The sequence below is a fragment of the Podarcis vaucheri genome, assembly GCF_965113315.1.
Source record: "Podarcis vaucheri genome assembly, chromosome: 13".
In the NCBI taxonomy this organism is placed as follows: Eukaryota; Metazoa; Chordata; class Lepidosauria; order Squamata; family Lacertidae; genus Podarcis; species Podarcis vaucheri.
The window spans coordinates 20,936,276-20,953,641 of NC_138751.1; the positions used below are offsets into that span (position 1 = coordinate 20,936,276).

At 45.5% G+C, this 17,366-nt stretch overlaps 1 protein-coding gene across 4 annotated transcripts; it reads right to left on the reverse strand.

Annotated features, from left to right (window-relative positions):
* Positions 1-650: 650 nt before the first annotated feature.
* Positions 651-14,026, reverse strand: DKKL1 (dickkopf like acrosomal protein 1). Of its 4 annotated transcripts, none has more exons than XM_082197050.1 (8): positions 13,870-14,026; positions 11,914-12,091; positions 9,749-9,883; positions 8,357-8,455; positions 3,379-3,471; positions 2,704-2,851; positions 1,653-1,815; positions 651-1,158 (listed from the first exon to the last, which is right to left on the reverse strand). In XM_082197050.1, the coding sequence occupies exons 2-8, from the start codon at positions 12,049-12,051 to the stop codon at positions 816-818; spliced, it is 1,119 nt and encodes a 372-aa protein (XP_082053176.1). In that variant the 5' UTR covers positions 12,052-12,091; positions 13,870-14,026; the 3' UTR covers positions 651-815. The 4 variants fall into 4 exon arrangements, with proteins under 4 accessions (XP_082053176.1, XP_082053174.1, XP_082053175.1 ...); XM_082197048.1 differs by lacking the exon at positions 13,870-14,026 and adding an exon at positions 13,120-13,405; XM_082197049.1 differs by lacking the exon at positions 13,870-14,026 and adding an exon at positions 13,187-13,339.
* Positions 14,027-17,366: the final 3,340 nt, after the last annotated feature.

Genomic DNA, 17,366 nt, shown 5'->3' on the forward strand with positions numbered 1-17,366 from the left:
TTGTTTTCTGCACCCTCCTCATTGGTTTAAAAATGCTTGCATGCCTTGTGGGATATCTTTGGGAGAAGAAATGTCTCGGGAGTAAACCCTACACAACATGGACGTAACCAGGATTTATGTTGGAGGGAGAAGGCTTCATGTTAGGGGGAACAGAAACTCAAGTATTTGTATTAATTGGGGGGGGGGGGGACGGGACTTGGCTACGCCCATGCTACACAAATCCAGAGTGGAGTCCCAAAGATAGTTGGGTGGCGCCTTGTATGCCTCCTTCCCGCAACTCCTGAAGCCAAGCTGGTGCCGAATGTATTGCTCTGCTTTCCTTTGAGGGGGACAGCCCATAAACTCCATACACCACCCAGGCTTGCACCCCTTGCAATGGATATACTGTAAGCAAGTCTCCCCAAAGTAACTCGTCAGCTTCCTAGTTCTCTTGCCATTTCCTGCCGAAGCTGAACCATTACCCTAAAAGTGTACGGAAGATGGGATTTTCAGAATGCAGATGTTCTTTTTGGCTATAAATATTTAACAGTTCCCACTGCTGAATAAATTTCTTCGGTGTAAAGAATAAGAGACTTTGGTAATTAAGCAGTGTATAAATAGCTTAAATAAATGAATCTGCATTACGAACAAAGCAACATTTGCACAGCTAGTGGTGTGAATGATTTAATTAACAAAAACTTTTTTTTTGCTAAATGGAATCTAGAAATAAGTGGATTATGAGGGAAAGTACAGAGATTAAGATGATAAGCATAAAAAGGGTTGTGAGCATTGAAGAGTAACAAGCTATGTAAATTATGGGCCAAAAACAATGGTAATTAGTAAAAGCCAGGCCCAATGTACTGCCCCATTTCATTGGCCAATTGCTTGAGTTCCTGGAAATCTGCTTGTTTGGGATCAGCCATATCTTCCTCCCATGGCAACTGCCTTTTCTCGTCATAGTCTTCACTGAGCCCCTTTGGTTGGCCAATATCTTCCATGGAATAAGGAGATCTGGGCAGATTGACTAATGCTAGTTGGCCATCTTGCACAGAGTCATCGTAATAAGCATCCTCTTTGTCACGACGCATCAGGATTGGCTGGTAGAAAGAGAGCTGTTGGTCTGGTCTACTAATATCCACACTGTTCTCCGGATTTTCACATGTTGAAACTGTTGTATATCTAGGAGAGAAAGCAACCGATTGGCAAGACTGAATGAGTGTCTCTCTCTCATATATATATGAGTCCCAAAAAATAGGAGGCGTCTTATACATGGGGGCGTCTTATACATGAAAAAATACGGGGGGGGGGGTATCATCCCAGTCCAATCAACATTAATTGCATCTTGCAGAGTATCCTGAAACAATATGTAGAGCAAATGCAATAATATAAGACTTCATTTATTTTATCTTAAATCAGTCTTGCAAAACAGAGTACAATTTTATTAGCACATGGTTATTGGGGTATTATTATTGTAATCAATTAGTAAATTAATTGTCTTAATGTGATGTACAATAAAAATCAAAACAAAAAAACCAAATCCAACCTAGTTAAAAATGCAATAAACAGCAGATAGACTTAAAACAAAACGAAAACAATGCAAAACAGACAGTTGCAGCTACTTTAGTTGCAGCTTTCTCTTGTGAAGAATTCTACAGAGACAGAATCCTCCTTACCTTTTAGCTCTGCACTTCAGCCCTTGGGCACATGGGCAATACTGGCTAGGTCTGGGAAAGGCTGTGAGGCTGCCCCAACCCATCAGTCCAAAGAGGGAACTGGTGGGAATCCGGCATACTTCCCCTTCCTTTGGATAAGGAGTGCAGACTGGGAATGAGAGAGCTGTGTTGGAGATAGGACAGAGATTATAAAGGATTATGTGAAGAAAATCCATAAAGTAAAATCTGCCTGGAATATCTGCTATACAAGATACACTGGATTGGTTCACACGTAACACTAAGACAAAATATGTTGTGGCATGAATGAGCTACTATACTGGTGCACATTTAGAAAAATTCAGCCGCTTAGCTCCTCTCCTTGTGAGCTAAACCATAGTTAGTCTCTTAGCATTATGTGCAAATGCAGTCTTGTGGTTTGTTTCAGTAGCCCAAACCAAACACAAGCTATAACCAATACCTGCTCTTGGCTTACTGATTGTGATAATGAGGACAGGGGTTATATCAGGACCATGGTGTGAGAGGCAAAGATTAACTGTCTCTCCATGTGCACTGTGGTCTCAGTCTGGATTATAGTCCCCAGGAATTGGTAAAAAGGTAAAGGTAAAGGGACCCTTGATCATTAGGTCCAGTTGTGACCGACTCTGGGGTTGCGGCACTCATCTCGCTTTATTGGCCAAGGGAGCCAGTGTACAGCTTCTTGGTCATGTGGCCAGCATGACTAAGCTGCTTCTGGCGAACCAGAGCAGCACACCCGTCGGAATGGTACCTATTTATCTACTTGCACTTTGACGTGCTTTCAAACTGCTAGGTTGGCAGGAGCTGGGACTGAGTAACGGGAGCTCATCCCGTCGCGGGGATTCGAACCGCCAACCTTCTGATTGGCAAGTCCTAGGCTCCTGCGTCCCACCAGGAATTGGTACTTTCAGTTTAAAAGCTTTCACACAACTCCAAGTAAAGCAGTCAACATCACAAAATATGAGCAGACCAAATCCGAGGGTAGAAGGAAGTAGATTATCACGCCGGAGGCATGAGCACATAAAAACCATCTTACAGTTGCTGGCGGTGCAACACAGCCCCTGAGCACACTTGTCCCGGCGTGGGTCACATCTTGTTCCGCTCTCACCACGGCTCACACCTTTTGCACACCTGCCCCACACACATAGGTATCCCAGACAGCATTCCCTGTCCTTCCAGCATATCTAGGAGACAAAGCATGATGACGACACAGCATCTAGGAGGTGAAGCATGATGACGACACAGCATTTATTCTTTGAAGCTCAAAACTAGAAAATTCATTTAAAATACAAAGGCACTACCAGTGAAAAGACCCTGCCTAATTTTATTTATTCAGGATATGCTACTCAAAAGGCCCAGCTTCTGTGTTTGAATTTCAAAATATGAGCAGACCAATACCAAAATTGCACAGGACCAAGGCCCTTTTCTCTCTTTTTCTGATACCCTTTTTTTCTTTCTCGCTCTTGCTCTCTTCCTGGCCAGCAGGTTGTCTGTCAGAGGAAGGGCAGATTCCTCTTGCCAGAGGCCTGAACTGATCGCATTCGAGAGCTTTTGAAATTAGGCAGAGGGCCACATGCAGACTAGGACTGCAGATTGCCAGCACTCTTGTGGAAAGACTTTTGCTTTGGAGCCTCTTGTTTTAGAATACCCCCTTTCTGTGGTAGAAATATTTTCCAGGAACAATTCTGGCAGCAAAGTTGGGTGTACTCACTGTATTCTTGACCTTACACTGCTGGCACCGGGAAGCAAGGAAGGACTTAAAGCAGAACTGGTCCTTTTGGCAGTCACTGTCACTCACACATTCCTGATGGAGAGGAAGGACATATTTAAAAAGGGCTACAAGACCATTGCATAGCAAGTTCCCTATTTCGTTGCTGGGTAATGGCTGAATTTAAGACTGCAGTTGGCTTCTGTGGAGCGTCTTAGCTGGCTACTAGGATGGGACTTCTCCCTACCGCAGCTCAAACCTGTAAGTTTCCCATAGATTGCTCTACATGTAAACGTAAAGGGACCCCTGACCATTAGGTCCAGTCGTGACCGACTCTGGGGTTGCGGCGCTCATCTTGCTTTATTGGCTGAGGGAGCCGGCGAACAGCTTCTGGGTCATGTGGCCAGCATGACTAAGCCTCTTCTGGCGAACCAGAGCAGCACACGGAAACTCCGTTTACCTTCCCGCTGAAGCAGTACCTATTTATCTACTTGCACTTTGACGTGCTTTCAAACTGCTAGGTGGGCAGGGACCGAGCAACGACAGCTCACCCCGTCACAGGGATTCGAACTGCCGACCTTCTGATCGGCAAGTCCTAGGCACCCACGTCCCACACCAGAATATAAACAGCTCCATTTCCCATGTATATTCCCAACTAGCATTGTATTCAGTCATAGGGAATTTAACTGTGCGCTTAAGCACAGGCTCCAAGCTCTCCCATTCCTTGCTTCCCTTGAACTAGGACAAGGGTGGGGGAACTTTTTTCAGCCCAAGGGCCACATTCCCTTCTGGGCAGCCTTCCAGGGGCCACATGCCAGGGGTGGGGTCAACAGCGGTGACTTGCAAAGGCCAGATTCCTATACAACCTGCATCCAGGGAAGCAAGGACCATAGTTCAAGGGCACATCTTCTGAAGCTGGCAAAAGCATTCAAGAAGGTTGTAGAGCAGAGCTGGTGAACTCACAGGGAGGGTGTGCAGCCTACAGAAAGTCCTGATGGCTATTTAATGAGGCCTGTAGGGTCACATTTGGTCGCCAGCCTGAGCTTCACTGCTCCTGCACTCTGCTGCAGGCCTTCATCAAGAGCCCTGCTAGAGAACTGTATAGAAACCCATTGATAAAGCTTTTAATATTACCAACACTTGTGTGGAACTCGGAGCCAGTGTGGTGTAGTTGTTAGAGTGCTGGAATAGGACCCAGGAGACCAGGGTTCGAATCCCCACTCGGCCATGAAACTCACACTGAGTGACCGTGGGCCAGTCACAGTCTCTCTACCTCACAGGGATGTTGTGAGGATAAAATTGGGAGGAAGAGGACCAAGTATGCCACCTTGAGCTCCTTGGAGGGGGTTATAAATGTAATAAATAAAGAAAACAAAAACACAGCAGCCCCAAGAAGCTATCTCGTCACCTCTCCCACCTCGTGGAAGAATTCAGATCAGACAAAAAGAAAGCACCCACATGAGTAATGCTTTTAGCACATGAAAGACAGTCAGAAAATTGGAAATAAACCTCTTATCCCTCTCAGGCACACCAGCTGTTTTGCCTTACATGCCACAAATTCTCCTGCAAACAACCTCAGTTTGGAAGCGGCATTTCTAGTAGACAGATGTTTGTCTTAAAATGTTTGTGCCATTTACCTCCACAAAAATCCTTCACAGGTGTGGCAAACACAGGATGCGGAGTGTCGCCTTCCAATGTACAGCACCGTTTCGAGAATTGTTTCAATTCTTACTCTTACATACAGTACACACACATAAAGCACAGCTGGAAAATACCGTAGTTTTAAGTATGGTCTGGTATGACAGTCAGATGCATAACGATCTCTTGGTGGTTTGATGTTTTTTCTTCAAAAAGTAGACTTAACGTGGGAAACCTCTTTTAGTTCAGGTTTCCTTTTTCGATGCAAGTGTGTAATCTGTTCGATTTGAAAGGAAGAGTGAAGTGCCAGATAAAACCTCAGAAATTCATTTGGGTGAGTGATTTCCAATGGATGGGGTGTCAATGCCCTGCGTAGGTTTCTGCCTCTCCTCATCATTAATGCACAGAAACGTATGGCTTATTTGTTGTTTTGTAATTTATTCCAGTTGCAGAGTACAGCTTTTCTTGGTACGGAACTATATAGCGAGCCAAGAACAAGGTTGCTGTTGAAGCGGCTAGTCATATACTGAGTTTTCAGATTTTAACAAGAATTTGCTTCCTGTTATCAGATTAACAAGTTGCTCTACTCTGTCTCAAGCAGGGTGGAATTTTGTTCTTGTTTATTTTCTCTCTTGTGTTTTTCTGTAAAAACAATAACAAAAATGATTTAATTTTTATTGTTTTTACAGGGGGGGAAATACAAAAGAGCGTGGTGCTGATAGCACCAAGGTCACAGGTTTGATCCCCATATGGGACAGCTGCATATTCCTGAATTGCAGGGGGTTGAACTAGATGATCCTTGGGGTCCCTTCCAACTCTGTGATTCTATTGCATATGGAATATCTTTATTTAATGTTGAGCATCAATCAGCACAAATTTATTCAGTCGATTGCTGTTTCCTGGGCTGCTGACTATCCAATTTAACTCTATGTTTTAATCTAGCTGGTCAGATACCAAATTTTGCTGTGTGTGGAAATGATTCTGCATATCTTTATTTGGAAATTTCATATATATTTGGGGATGTGATGTTTTATTCCATGTTATGAGGCCTTTTGATTATAGACAGTAAGCCTGAAACCAAGACTGATGGGGGGAAATGGGTTATCTTGGCACAGAACTTTGAATGCCCCAGCACAGACATATTTGACTTACAGGCCAGGTTTTAGGTCTAACCAACCATTTCCTAGCCTGCTACAAGAAGAAAGTGCCAGAAGGGGGGGGGGGTGTATATATATTTCTCTCTTTTTTCCTTCCTCTCTGCACAGAGACGATTCCAGTCTGTTTTCTTAGAGCCAAATGTTGCTATTTCTGAACAGAGCTGGGCGTAATCAAAGAGGAGAGCAAAACTGAAGTAACCTGATGGGCCTTTGATTTCAGTGGGAGAGTTGGGCTGCTCTCATTGAAACCAACAGGACAAACTGCTCACAGTTTGAGGGTGTAATATCGAACACTGCTGGTAATTACTATAGCTTGTAGGTCAGTGACAATATGACAGGTGTCAGAAGGATTATGGGAATTATTGGGGAAATAATAAGAATTATACTCCCTTGCTACCAGCTATGCGTGGGGTGGAACTCCTGTCACCTCTCTCTTACCCTTCAAATTCAACACCTACCTTTTCCATACTTACATCTGCACCATACATTTAAAGCACATGCCGCTCCCGATAAGAATCCCGTAAGCTGTAGTTTAACAGCGCTGGGAATTAGACTCTGTGATAGGTAAACTACAGTTCCCAGAGTTCCTTGGGGGAAGCCATGTGCTTTAAATGTATAGTGTGGGTGTGGTGGTAGCAATGCTTAAGAACATTTCACAGCAGCCACCCATGTTTCTTCCCTCCCTGCGTTGTTTTCCCACTGTTGATTTTAAATTGTAAGCTCCTTGCAAGCAGAGACCTGTGTATGTTGCCCATGTGCACTGTTACATGCAGTGGTACCACAGGAAGAGTTGTTGTTGCTGTTTTGAATCCTGACCAGGATTCAGGAGGTTCTCTCTGTGCTATTCTGTATCCAAGAACCTGATCCTATAATATTAACTTTAAAGAAGAAAAGAAAAATACAAATTGCTCATTCTCAGGGTTTTGTTTTCAAAAGGAAAGATTTTTATTTCAAGAATTTGAGAGAAACTCTCTTCTCCTTTTGAAGGGTTCTCTCCCCAGCCTGCCACCCTGTGGATGTGAAAGAGGAAATAGCTAGGAAACCAGAGACATTCTCTGCTGCCCAGGCAAATGAGAGGTTTCCCTCCTGCCTTATATTTTCCGCCAGAAGAAAAGGAAATGATGCTTTCGCGGAAGGAGCTTGCGGTTTGGGGTGACAGGCAGGGCCTTCTTCTTGATGGGGTGGGGGGCTGTCAAAAGCCCATTCCGAATGGCCAGCAGCCTGTGCCTCCTGTCAGTGGCCGGCTCTTCCTTTTCCCAGTTGGCTTCGGGGATGGGCTTGCTCTTAAGGTGCTGGGGCAAGCGGAAGATTAGAAAGGTCAGCCTAGGCCTAGGCTGGGGTGGGCCCAGCTTGAGGAATCTGAGCCCAGTGCTCTCTCTGTCTGCCTCAGCGCCATTTTCTTCCTGACTAGCCACTGGCTTTTTCTCCTGGAAAGATACAGATAAAATGCAACCAGGGTGAGGATATTACCTCAGTGGTTTGTGGGAATCAGCCTGAGAAGGACTTTATGCTTAGAATGAGAAGTAGTGGGAGGGTTTCCAAGCTGGGGGTCCACATTCTTTTACCCCCTCCAGGAGAGAAGATGGGGTCAGAGGAAGAGGAATTCCTGGGATAGGGAAAAGACCAATCTACGGGAATAGGGAGAAAGAGGGGGCAACCTGTGGCCTTCCAGATGTTGCTGGGCTCCGCCTCCTATCATCCCCTGACCCCTGATGAGGGCAACAATATCCAGAGGACCAGAAGTTCACCCATCCCTCCTTCTGGGGAAAGCAGAGGTTACACTAGTCTAACAAGGTTTATTGGCCATGATAGTTGAACTGAACTGAACTGGCAATATCAAATGCTGGGGAACAGATAGCACAGGGCAACTGCAGCCTTCCATCCCTACTTATAAACTTCCCAGCGTAAAAACCCACCTGTGTAGATCAGGCTAGTTTCTACCCCTCCCTATTCTCTATCCAGGGAACTGAGAGGCATGATCAGAGTTCTAAGACATATTCAAGCCCGGCATAGATATGCAAGGGGGATATGAAGTATGCCCGCAGAAGGAGAGAGGTCTAAAGACCAGACAGAGAGGTCTGGAGGGATGCATCTAGACTCTTGCCACACACACCAAGTCACACGCAACAAAAAAATTAGCTGAGGAAAGGTGACTGGGTTTGTTACCCTCCTGAGCGTGCACTGACCTCATCCTCTTCCTCCTCCTCTGGGCGGGCGTCTGCCTGTTCAATAGAAGTCACCGTTTTCTCTGAAAACACCATCTCTCCTGTACGGTTATCAGTCATCTGCATATTTTGAGAGAACAACATTAAGATTGCATGGGAGAGACAGAACAAGTGAAGAAGCCTCCTTACTTTTAAACATTTGTGAGGCAGCAGCCTTGGCCATGACGGCAGAAACATCCTCATGGCCAAGGCTCCACAGAGCTATGGGGACAGTTGACTTGGCTTCACAGGGGCAAGGGGGTGTCCTCAAGGGCCTGCACTAGACTTGCAACCCCCTTAGGAAAGAGGTGGAGAGCCCATGCCTGTCCCGTCAGCCCAAGGCAACATGGCCAGGGGTCATGGATTATGGGAGTTGTAGTCTAGCAACACTTGGAGAGCGCCCTTATTCCCCTCACAGAGCTGTGGTTCTCAACGTGGCTCAACAGTCAGTTCCTCCGCCCAGGGAACTCTGGGAATTGTAGCTCTGTGAGGGCAACGGAGGTCTCCTAACAATGCTCAGCACCCCTTAACAAACTACACTTCCCAGGAATCTTTGGAGGAAGCTATAATAATAATAATAATAATAATAATAATAATAATAATAATAATTTATAATTTGTACCCCGCCGATCTGGCTGGGTTTCCCCAGCCGCTCTGGGTGGCTTCCAACAAAGATTAAAAATACATCAAAATGTCACACATTAAAAACTTCCCTGAAGAGCGCTGCCTGTTTAAAGATGCATGATGCCACTTTAAATGTCCAGTGCCGATGGGGCCCTACTCAGATTAGACCCATGGAAACTAATGAATCCAAGTTAGTCATGTCCATTAACTTCAGCTGGTCTGCTAGCATGGGACAGAACCCATAGTCTCCAAACAGCATGCACCAGATTATAATACCAATGGTGGACTGTGGGAGGGAAAGAATACATGGGAAAAGATTATTCCATGGCTTTGTTGGGATGGTTGGTTGCTTGAGTTGCAATATATACATCGAGAGCCATTTGTCAGAAGGGGTGAAAGCTGACAGGAAACATGAACTTGCTTCAAGAACCATGTCAAGGTTCAGCCTTGAGTCCAGGACCTAAGATCTATTCCAGGCTGGCCAAAGGGGTTCTGCTGACTGTGGCTGAGCATCTAAGCCGCCCTCTGCTGCCTTGTGCATATATTTTATCTGTTACTGACAAAATGCCTTTTTAGTCTAGAATTTGATGTCCCCAAATGGCTACCCAATGATAGGGACGGCCTGGACACCACCAGCTACATTGATCAGAACTTGCATCCCCAGGTATTGAATTGCCAGCCAGTGAGGTAAGCTGAGCTTAGCTATCCATGGTTCTTCATTTTGGTTTTGGTTTTCAATAGCTCACTCACTTTGCTGATTTCACGGTGGCTGTAGACAGTGGCATTCCCCACTTTCCGTTGGTGCTTCTCCTCGTTGTGATAGTTTGAGGGCAGCTTGCTGATATCCACAGAGGGCTCAAGCTGGTCTTTCCCCAGCACGTCCTCCTACACAACAGACAAAAACGGATCATTATACCGTGTAGGGAAAGGAGACAGAGGGTCCCACCAGATGAACTGTTTATCATGTATCCTGATTCCCTTGGACAATACTTACACAGAGGTTAGATTATGCGCAGTCTTTATTTAACATTCATTTTTATTTGTTTGCAGGGAGATTATACAACAGTGAGCATTAGTGCTGCATTCATTCCAATTCGCTTTTGGAGTGTTTGCATGTCTTCCGGTATTTTATCCTTTCCGCTCATTTCCTCATCACTTTCCTAGCCACAAAAAGTCCATTTCTTTTTCAAAGTGAATTTCATTTGCACTTCAATTGTGCAAACCTAAACTCTGAGGATACATTTGGATGCCATCCGCAAAATGCTCACTGTTTGTGCAAGATACCCTCTTACCCACCCTAATTTGACCTTTTTACAATAAGGAAAGTGACGGGGAAAGTGTGAGTCAGCAGTTGCTTGACACAACCACCGTATAACCTCTCCAAAAAACAAACAAAAATAATGATTGATAAAGAGCCATAATTGTCGTTCCGCCCCATGAACTTCATGCAAAGAAATCAAGTTCAATGATAATAAACAGGTCTGGAAGCTCGACAGCATCTTCTCCCTCTCTCCAAAAAGTAGCCTTCATCAGAGGAATCAGTTAAAATAATAATAAACATAAGTTTGTTTTCTTACTAGTCTTCTGTTTATTTTTGAAATAAATAAATAACAATGTGGTTTTTTAAAAAAAGAAACAAATTTGAGGAACAGCAACCAAGAATGCTAGCCTTAATGGTTCGTAGTTGGTCAATTTCATCAAAGGGTACTTTCAGATGAGAGATCTCTCTCAAGTATGGCTGGCCAGACACCACTTAACTGTTTAACTGCCAAGGCCCAAGATGTCTAGCAGAATCCTCAGTGCCTGCAGGTGAGAACCCTCCCCTTTCCGCAGCTTCTAAGAATTCTCATGGAGGAAAACAATAAACAGGTCAGTGTGATTTCTGCAGCAAGGCAGAAACAATTTAGATTTAAACTTGAAGTTTCAGCCTGGAAATTAACTGAAATTAACCATTACAAGACAAGATGCCACACCCACAAAATGCTCACAAGCTGTTGTGCTGTCAGGGCAGGACTTTGATGCAGACTTCTATAAGACCACCGAGTCTGAAATTGCTCACAAGAGTAGATTTAATAGGTTTATTATGCCAGCACAAAGTATTAATTTCAGCATTCAAATTTCAAAGCAGAAATTAAGGATTGTGCTTTCCAAATATGTAGAATTAGGCATTCTTAACCCCCAAACCCCAGCTTTTGAACCTAAAAATCATGAGAAATTTGCTTGTGAACCTCTGAGAAATCAACATTTTACATTCCCAAAGGCTGGGAATTGATGCTATTCTAAATTCCCATAATGTAATTAGCACTGGAACACTTTCTCACCCACCTCCAGGGGAAAGCACACACCCAAACAAACATTAACTGTGAGCACATCATTCATTTAAAGCACACGACTTGCCCCAGAGAATCCTGGGAACTGTAGTTTACTCCCACAGAGCCACCATTTCCAGCACCACCAATAATACACTATAGTTCCCAGGACTCCCCCCACCCCAGCCTTTCTGGAGAAGGAAAATGTGTTTTAAATGTATTGTGCGTATGCAACCTGAGTGCATCATGAGCAAGAAAAAGAATGAGCGGGTTGTGGGGAATTAGACGATAATGAGAACGAGATGGAGAAAAGTTATTCAAGATCTTCCTTGGGCTTTAAATGTCAAGGATTGGCAGATTCCCTCTAGAATTCCTAGATGCTGTGTAGTGTTTACTGCAGCCTCCGCCAACCTGGGGCTGGTGGGAGTCACAGACCAAATCAGCCAGAGGATACCAGGATTATTGCAAGAATCCTCCCTTTAAGAAACCCAAACTCATTACAGATGCTCACAGAGCATCTAAAGCATCCCTTCTATTATGTGGGATGGGTGTGTGTGGATCTGATGCTCCCTCTCTCCCTCTCTCATCATCATCATCATCCCTTACCCGGCTCTGCTCAAAGATGTTGCGAAACTCCTTGAAGAGCCTCTCCACGCTGGGGGGCAGGAAGGCAGCAGATGCCGTGGTCCTTCCTTGCATCAGAGCTGTCAGGCACCAGAATCCCCACACCAGCGGCAGCAGCATCTTGGGCCGATCCCTGATTCTGTCGCTGCCAGAGCCAGACCTGCGCAAAAGGGAGAAGCAGGAAAGGGGAAATATCGGAGAGAGAGGAGCTAACCCAGCAGGCACCGCCCCTGCCGGCTATTCTCAAGACCCTCCCCTCCTGCACTCAGGCATCCACCCAGCCCCACAACCCTTCGTCCCTTTGCTCTGCCCCAGAACAACCCACATGGACCAGTGCTTAGAGGCCCAAAGGGACAGAGGCCTTTCCCCCCAAATCCCAGGAAAACCGAGTGGAGAAAAGCAAGGATGGGGTGCTTTGGGGCTCCCAAGGGCTGTGGGTCAGGCCAGAGCACGTGCTGTGCCTGCAGAAGGTCCCTGGCTCAATCCCTGGCATCACCAGGTGTCGGAAACCCTGAAGGGGAGCTGCCAGTCAGTGCAGTAAACACTGAGGGTAGATCCACGCCATATACAGTGGTACCTCGGGTTAAGAACTTAATTCGTTCTGGAGGTCTGTTCTTAACCTGAAACTGTTCTTAACCTGAAGCACCACTTTAGCTAATGGGGCCTCCCGCTGCACCGCCGCTGCACGATTTCTGTTCTCATCCTGAAGCAAAATTCTTAACCTGAAGTAATATTTCTGGGTTAGCAGAGTCTGTAACCTGAAGCATATGTAACCTGAAGCGTATGTAACCCGAAGTACCACTGTATTTAACACGCATTTAAAGAACATGATTTCCCCCAATGACTCCTGGGAGCTGTAGCTACCATTCTCATAGAGCAACAATTCCCAGCGCCCTTAACAAACTACAGTTCCCAAGATGATGGGGGGGGGGGTGTTTTAAATGTATGGTGTGGATCTGCCCTGAGGTGGTGGCACCAAAAGACAGACTAAGCGTGTCCAGGGTGGTCCATGAGGAAAAACAGGGCTCTCAAATTTCAGCGAGGAAATACAGTACTAAAATTTGCCCCCCCACCTCTCTCACTCCATTTACATCATTATTGTGGTGGCCCCCCTCCCCATGGCACCAGTGTCCAGCACAGCCCCTAAAACCACCTCTGATATTGGCCTGCCACCCTCCTCGCACCCACCCCTTCTCGGCACCCACACCCTTTGGGGTCAGACACCCCTCTGCCCCACACAGAGGCTGCAGCCCACCTCTTCTTAACCCCCTCAATTCACTAGCCAGCCTGTAACTAAGCAGAACTCCCTGTCGGTCAGTTTCTGACAGGCCCATTTGAAAAAAGGTTCCGGTTCCAGAATGTGCCAGCTTTGCCTGACATCTGTCAGGGCAGAGCAGCTGTTTCTGCACACAGACCCATACAGTGTATGTGTGGGGCGTCTTTTTACAGCCTTCCCATAAGCTGCCATAGGCCCCTTGAAGGATTTAGAGGGCCTCACATCCATCGCCCTATTTGCAATGTTTAGTTTGAGCTAGGGTTGACTCCAGAACATAACGTGAATCCCGGAGAGTTCAGCACTAGACGGAACATATGAAGTAACAATGAAGGACACTTCTGAGCATGTCAAGAGTGCTTTCCCCTCACTGTTCAGGAAACAGCCCCCACTGCAGAATATTAAGAAGCAAGGCTTTTAGGTCAGAAGGGCTGGCCTTCAGAGCCCGGGAAGGCAGGTGAAGGCTGCAATCCTAACTTCACTTACCTGGAAGTAAGCACCTCTGAATTCAATAGGTCTTACTTCTGAGTAGATATGGTTAGGATTGCACAAATGTCCACCTCAGTGTCTTCTCCCGCTGCCTCCAGTAATCCAAAGGACCAGATCCCCACATCTCTTTATCATTCACACGTTTAAACCCAGCTGCTAAACCCAGCACAACTTACAAAAAAGGAAAAGCAGCACACAATAAAGGCCAAGATATTCAACATTAAAAGCACAGGACTGAAAGCAAACATCTTCGAAAGAGGACTTATGTAGATCCCTGCTGGATCAGCCCTAGGTCCATCTAGGCCACACACAGGGCCTGAAGGGCATATTGCTTGTAGACATAGAATTTCTATTAAGTCATAGTGGCCAATGGTGGTCATAGTGTGGTGGTTAAAGTGTTGGACTAGGACCTGGGAGACGAGCCCTGCACCTCACTGGGTGATCTTGGGACAGCCTCTCGGCCAAATTTTCCTCACAGATTTCCAGTGGGCATCAAACAGAGCAGGAAGAGCTCTATGGCTGACTACACACCATACATGTAAATCATGTAAATCAATATATTGGGAACTGTAGTTTCTCCCTCAGAACTACAAGTCCTAGCACCTTTAAATTACAATTCCCAGGGTTCTTTGGGGGAAGTAATGTTTAGAGTCAATCCTGACATACCCACACTTCCGCTTGTCCCATTGCTTTTCCCCGGGAGAACAGTGGCAATTTGTGTTTTATTTTGCTCCAATTTAGCACTGAAGTGCAGATTTTCCCTGGGAAAAGAGCAGGGCAAGGGGGAAATTGCTCAGATTCATGCCTAGAAAGTGTGGGTTAAGCAGAAAACGGTTCAAGCCCCTGCTTTCTAGGTAACAGGACAAGCGGAAATGTGGATGAGCTCAAGTAGTGCTATTAAAAACTCAGATAGCAACAGATCTTTGAAGAGCAGCATGCTGTTTATGGAGCTGGTGGAAGTTGTGGTCCAAAAAAACATCTGGAGGGCCCCGGACGGGGGAAGGTTGCTTTTAATTACTGTACCACTGTCATTTTCAATCTGTCTTCCTCAGAGACTTGAACTGGGTTGCTAACTAACCAGACAGAAACACTTTTCACAGCAGTGTGGTTTGCAGGTATTATTAGCTGGTGACAGTGTCCACTAAGCAATCCCTTACTTAGCAAGTTAAGTACAGTGGTGCCTCGGGTTACATACGCTTCAGGTTACAGACACTTCAGGTTACAGACTCCGCTGTAAATAGTACTTCAGGTTAAGAACTTTGCTTCAGGATGAGAACAGAAATCGTGCTCCGGGAGGGCGGCGGCAGCGGGAGGCCCCATTAGCTAAAGTGGTGCTTCAGGTTAAGAACAGTTTCAGGTTAAGAACGGACTTCCGAAATGAATTTTAAGTACTTAACCCGAGGTACCACTGTATTATCACTTGCTAATAGCTGCAGAACAAAGCTGCCATTAAGAGCACAGGAGCAGGGTCCAGTAACAAAGTTGGCAACTGTAACCCTAAAGTCTTTTCCTGCAGGACACAGCCACAGCAGGGAGTTGAATGAATTGTTTAGAATCACTCTCTTAATATTTTGCACGGGGTGACAGCTAGACATCAGAAGAGCGGACCACACCCTGCACAACTGCATGCTAGCATGCATCCCAGAATACTCCACAGTGTGGAGGTACTGTAGCAGATATGCAGAGGTCCCTCTACAAAAACAAAACAACAAAGAAAGTAAATCACAGATTAAAGTGTTTTCTGGGGGCAGAAGGTTTGGAACCCACTGTATAGCAGCCCTGTAATATAAACACTGGATTCCTGTGACTGGTTCTTATGGCCAGGAAGCTACTTGCTTCCATAAGAACAATGGGTGCATTTCTTCCGTGTCACCATTAGGTGGTGACTTATGATTCCAGCGAAACTGACATGTACCGTATTGTCAAAAGTCCACCATGATTAAAAATCCAGGAAATGACTCTCCCTGCCTGGGAAGTGTGTGCATGTGTGTGAACTGGAGGGGGGGCGGAGGAGAGATTTCGTCATTCCGAACCCTCTCGCTAAATTCATATGGGAAATCAGAAGCCTAGGAGTAGAGCACAACCTTCTCTCCTCTGAAATAAAAAATTTAAGGTCTCATATATATAATAAATGTTCATGAATGTACCAACCGTCCTGAAACCATTTTGACTCCCAAACTGACCAAATGTTTTCTCTGCAAGGAGGGAGGGCGGTGAGGGAACCTTCCCATTGTCTCAGGAATTGGGAAATCACCATCTCAAAGGAATGGCCAGACTACCAGGAAAGGCAGTCAGATAAGGCATTATCAGATAACCTGGCAGACAGGAAAAACAACAACATTCAAATTCTGTTGTAGACCACCTTTTCTATGATGTACCATAGGTATGATGTTTGTGGGGGGTGGTCTTGGGTTACACCCCTTCTGTGATGTATGCATGATGTATGGAGGGGTGGTCTTGAGCTCCAGGGCAGGGAATTTAAAATGTCTATATAAGGGCAGGCACACCTTTGTTCTGGCTCCTCCTCCATCCTCCTGCGTGTGAGGGGAGCACCCTGTTGCAACAGCTTTAATAAAGATCAGGCTTACTAGCTGCTTTGCTTCTCAATATTCTTTGGTTGGCCTCTTTTATTTTCTCCTACCAATAGGGAACCCACGTAAGGACTCTATACAGGCTCTTGGATACCCCATAAGGGAAAAAGTTCTGATTTTGTTTGCAACATGGTCTATGTCAGATTCTAGATGGAATCAGGGCTACTCATGCATGCAAGTTCTTTGTTCCACATGACATCAAAAACACAAATCTACCCACTCCCCATTTAACCCAAATTTCTGCTTACCACATAAAATATGGTAAGTAAAAAATTACAGTGTCTATTTTACCTCTGCAAAAACTGCTGGTCAGTCATGTGTGTGGTGACTGGAGCGATTGCATATTTCACTGCCACACTCCTTAATTCTGCTTGTTCCTCACCTGAGCACAACCTAACCATTTGGTTTCAGGTGGCCTTGGGGTGAATTTGCTGGAACGTCCAACCCTGGGAACATTGGCAGCTGTCTTGAATGTTTTCCACTTTCGAATAATCTTTCTCACTGTAGAATGATGGACTTAAAATTGGTTGGAGGTGGCCTTATAACCCATCCCAGTTTCATGAGCAACAACAATTGCTTCTCTAAGAGCATTGCTGATGTGTTTCCTCCTTGGCATTGCGCTACAACACACCCGAATGCTCCAGGCCAGCAAATTGAAACTTCAGCTTTCATAGAGATAGGCACATTTGCTCATGATCAATTAAGCAAAGGCATTTGATTAGCTACTACTTAGCTTCTTAATTTCTATGGAAGCAGTAAGGGTGTATTTAGTTTTTCTCCATTTTGGCTTTATTTCTGTTAAATAAATCATGGCACGGTGCAATATGTCATGTGCTGTTGTCCATCCGAGGTTGTATTTACCTAATTTTCAGACCTGCTAAGGAAAGATGATTTCCTCATAGCTGGCTGCCTCTGTCTGGCTTCTGGTACCTGCTAGTCAGATACCTCTGGGAAGCCTACAAGGAGGCCTTGAAAACAAACAAACGCAAGCCCTTTGCTGTGGCTTCCTGCGCTCTGGTCTTCCCACGACTTGCTGCCTCTGAAGCAATTTAGGGCTAATTTATCCTCCACGAATCTGCTAT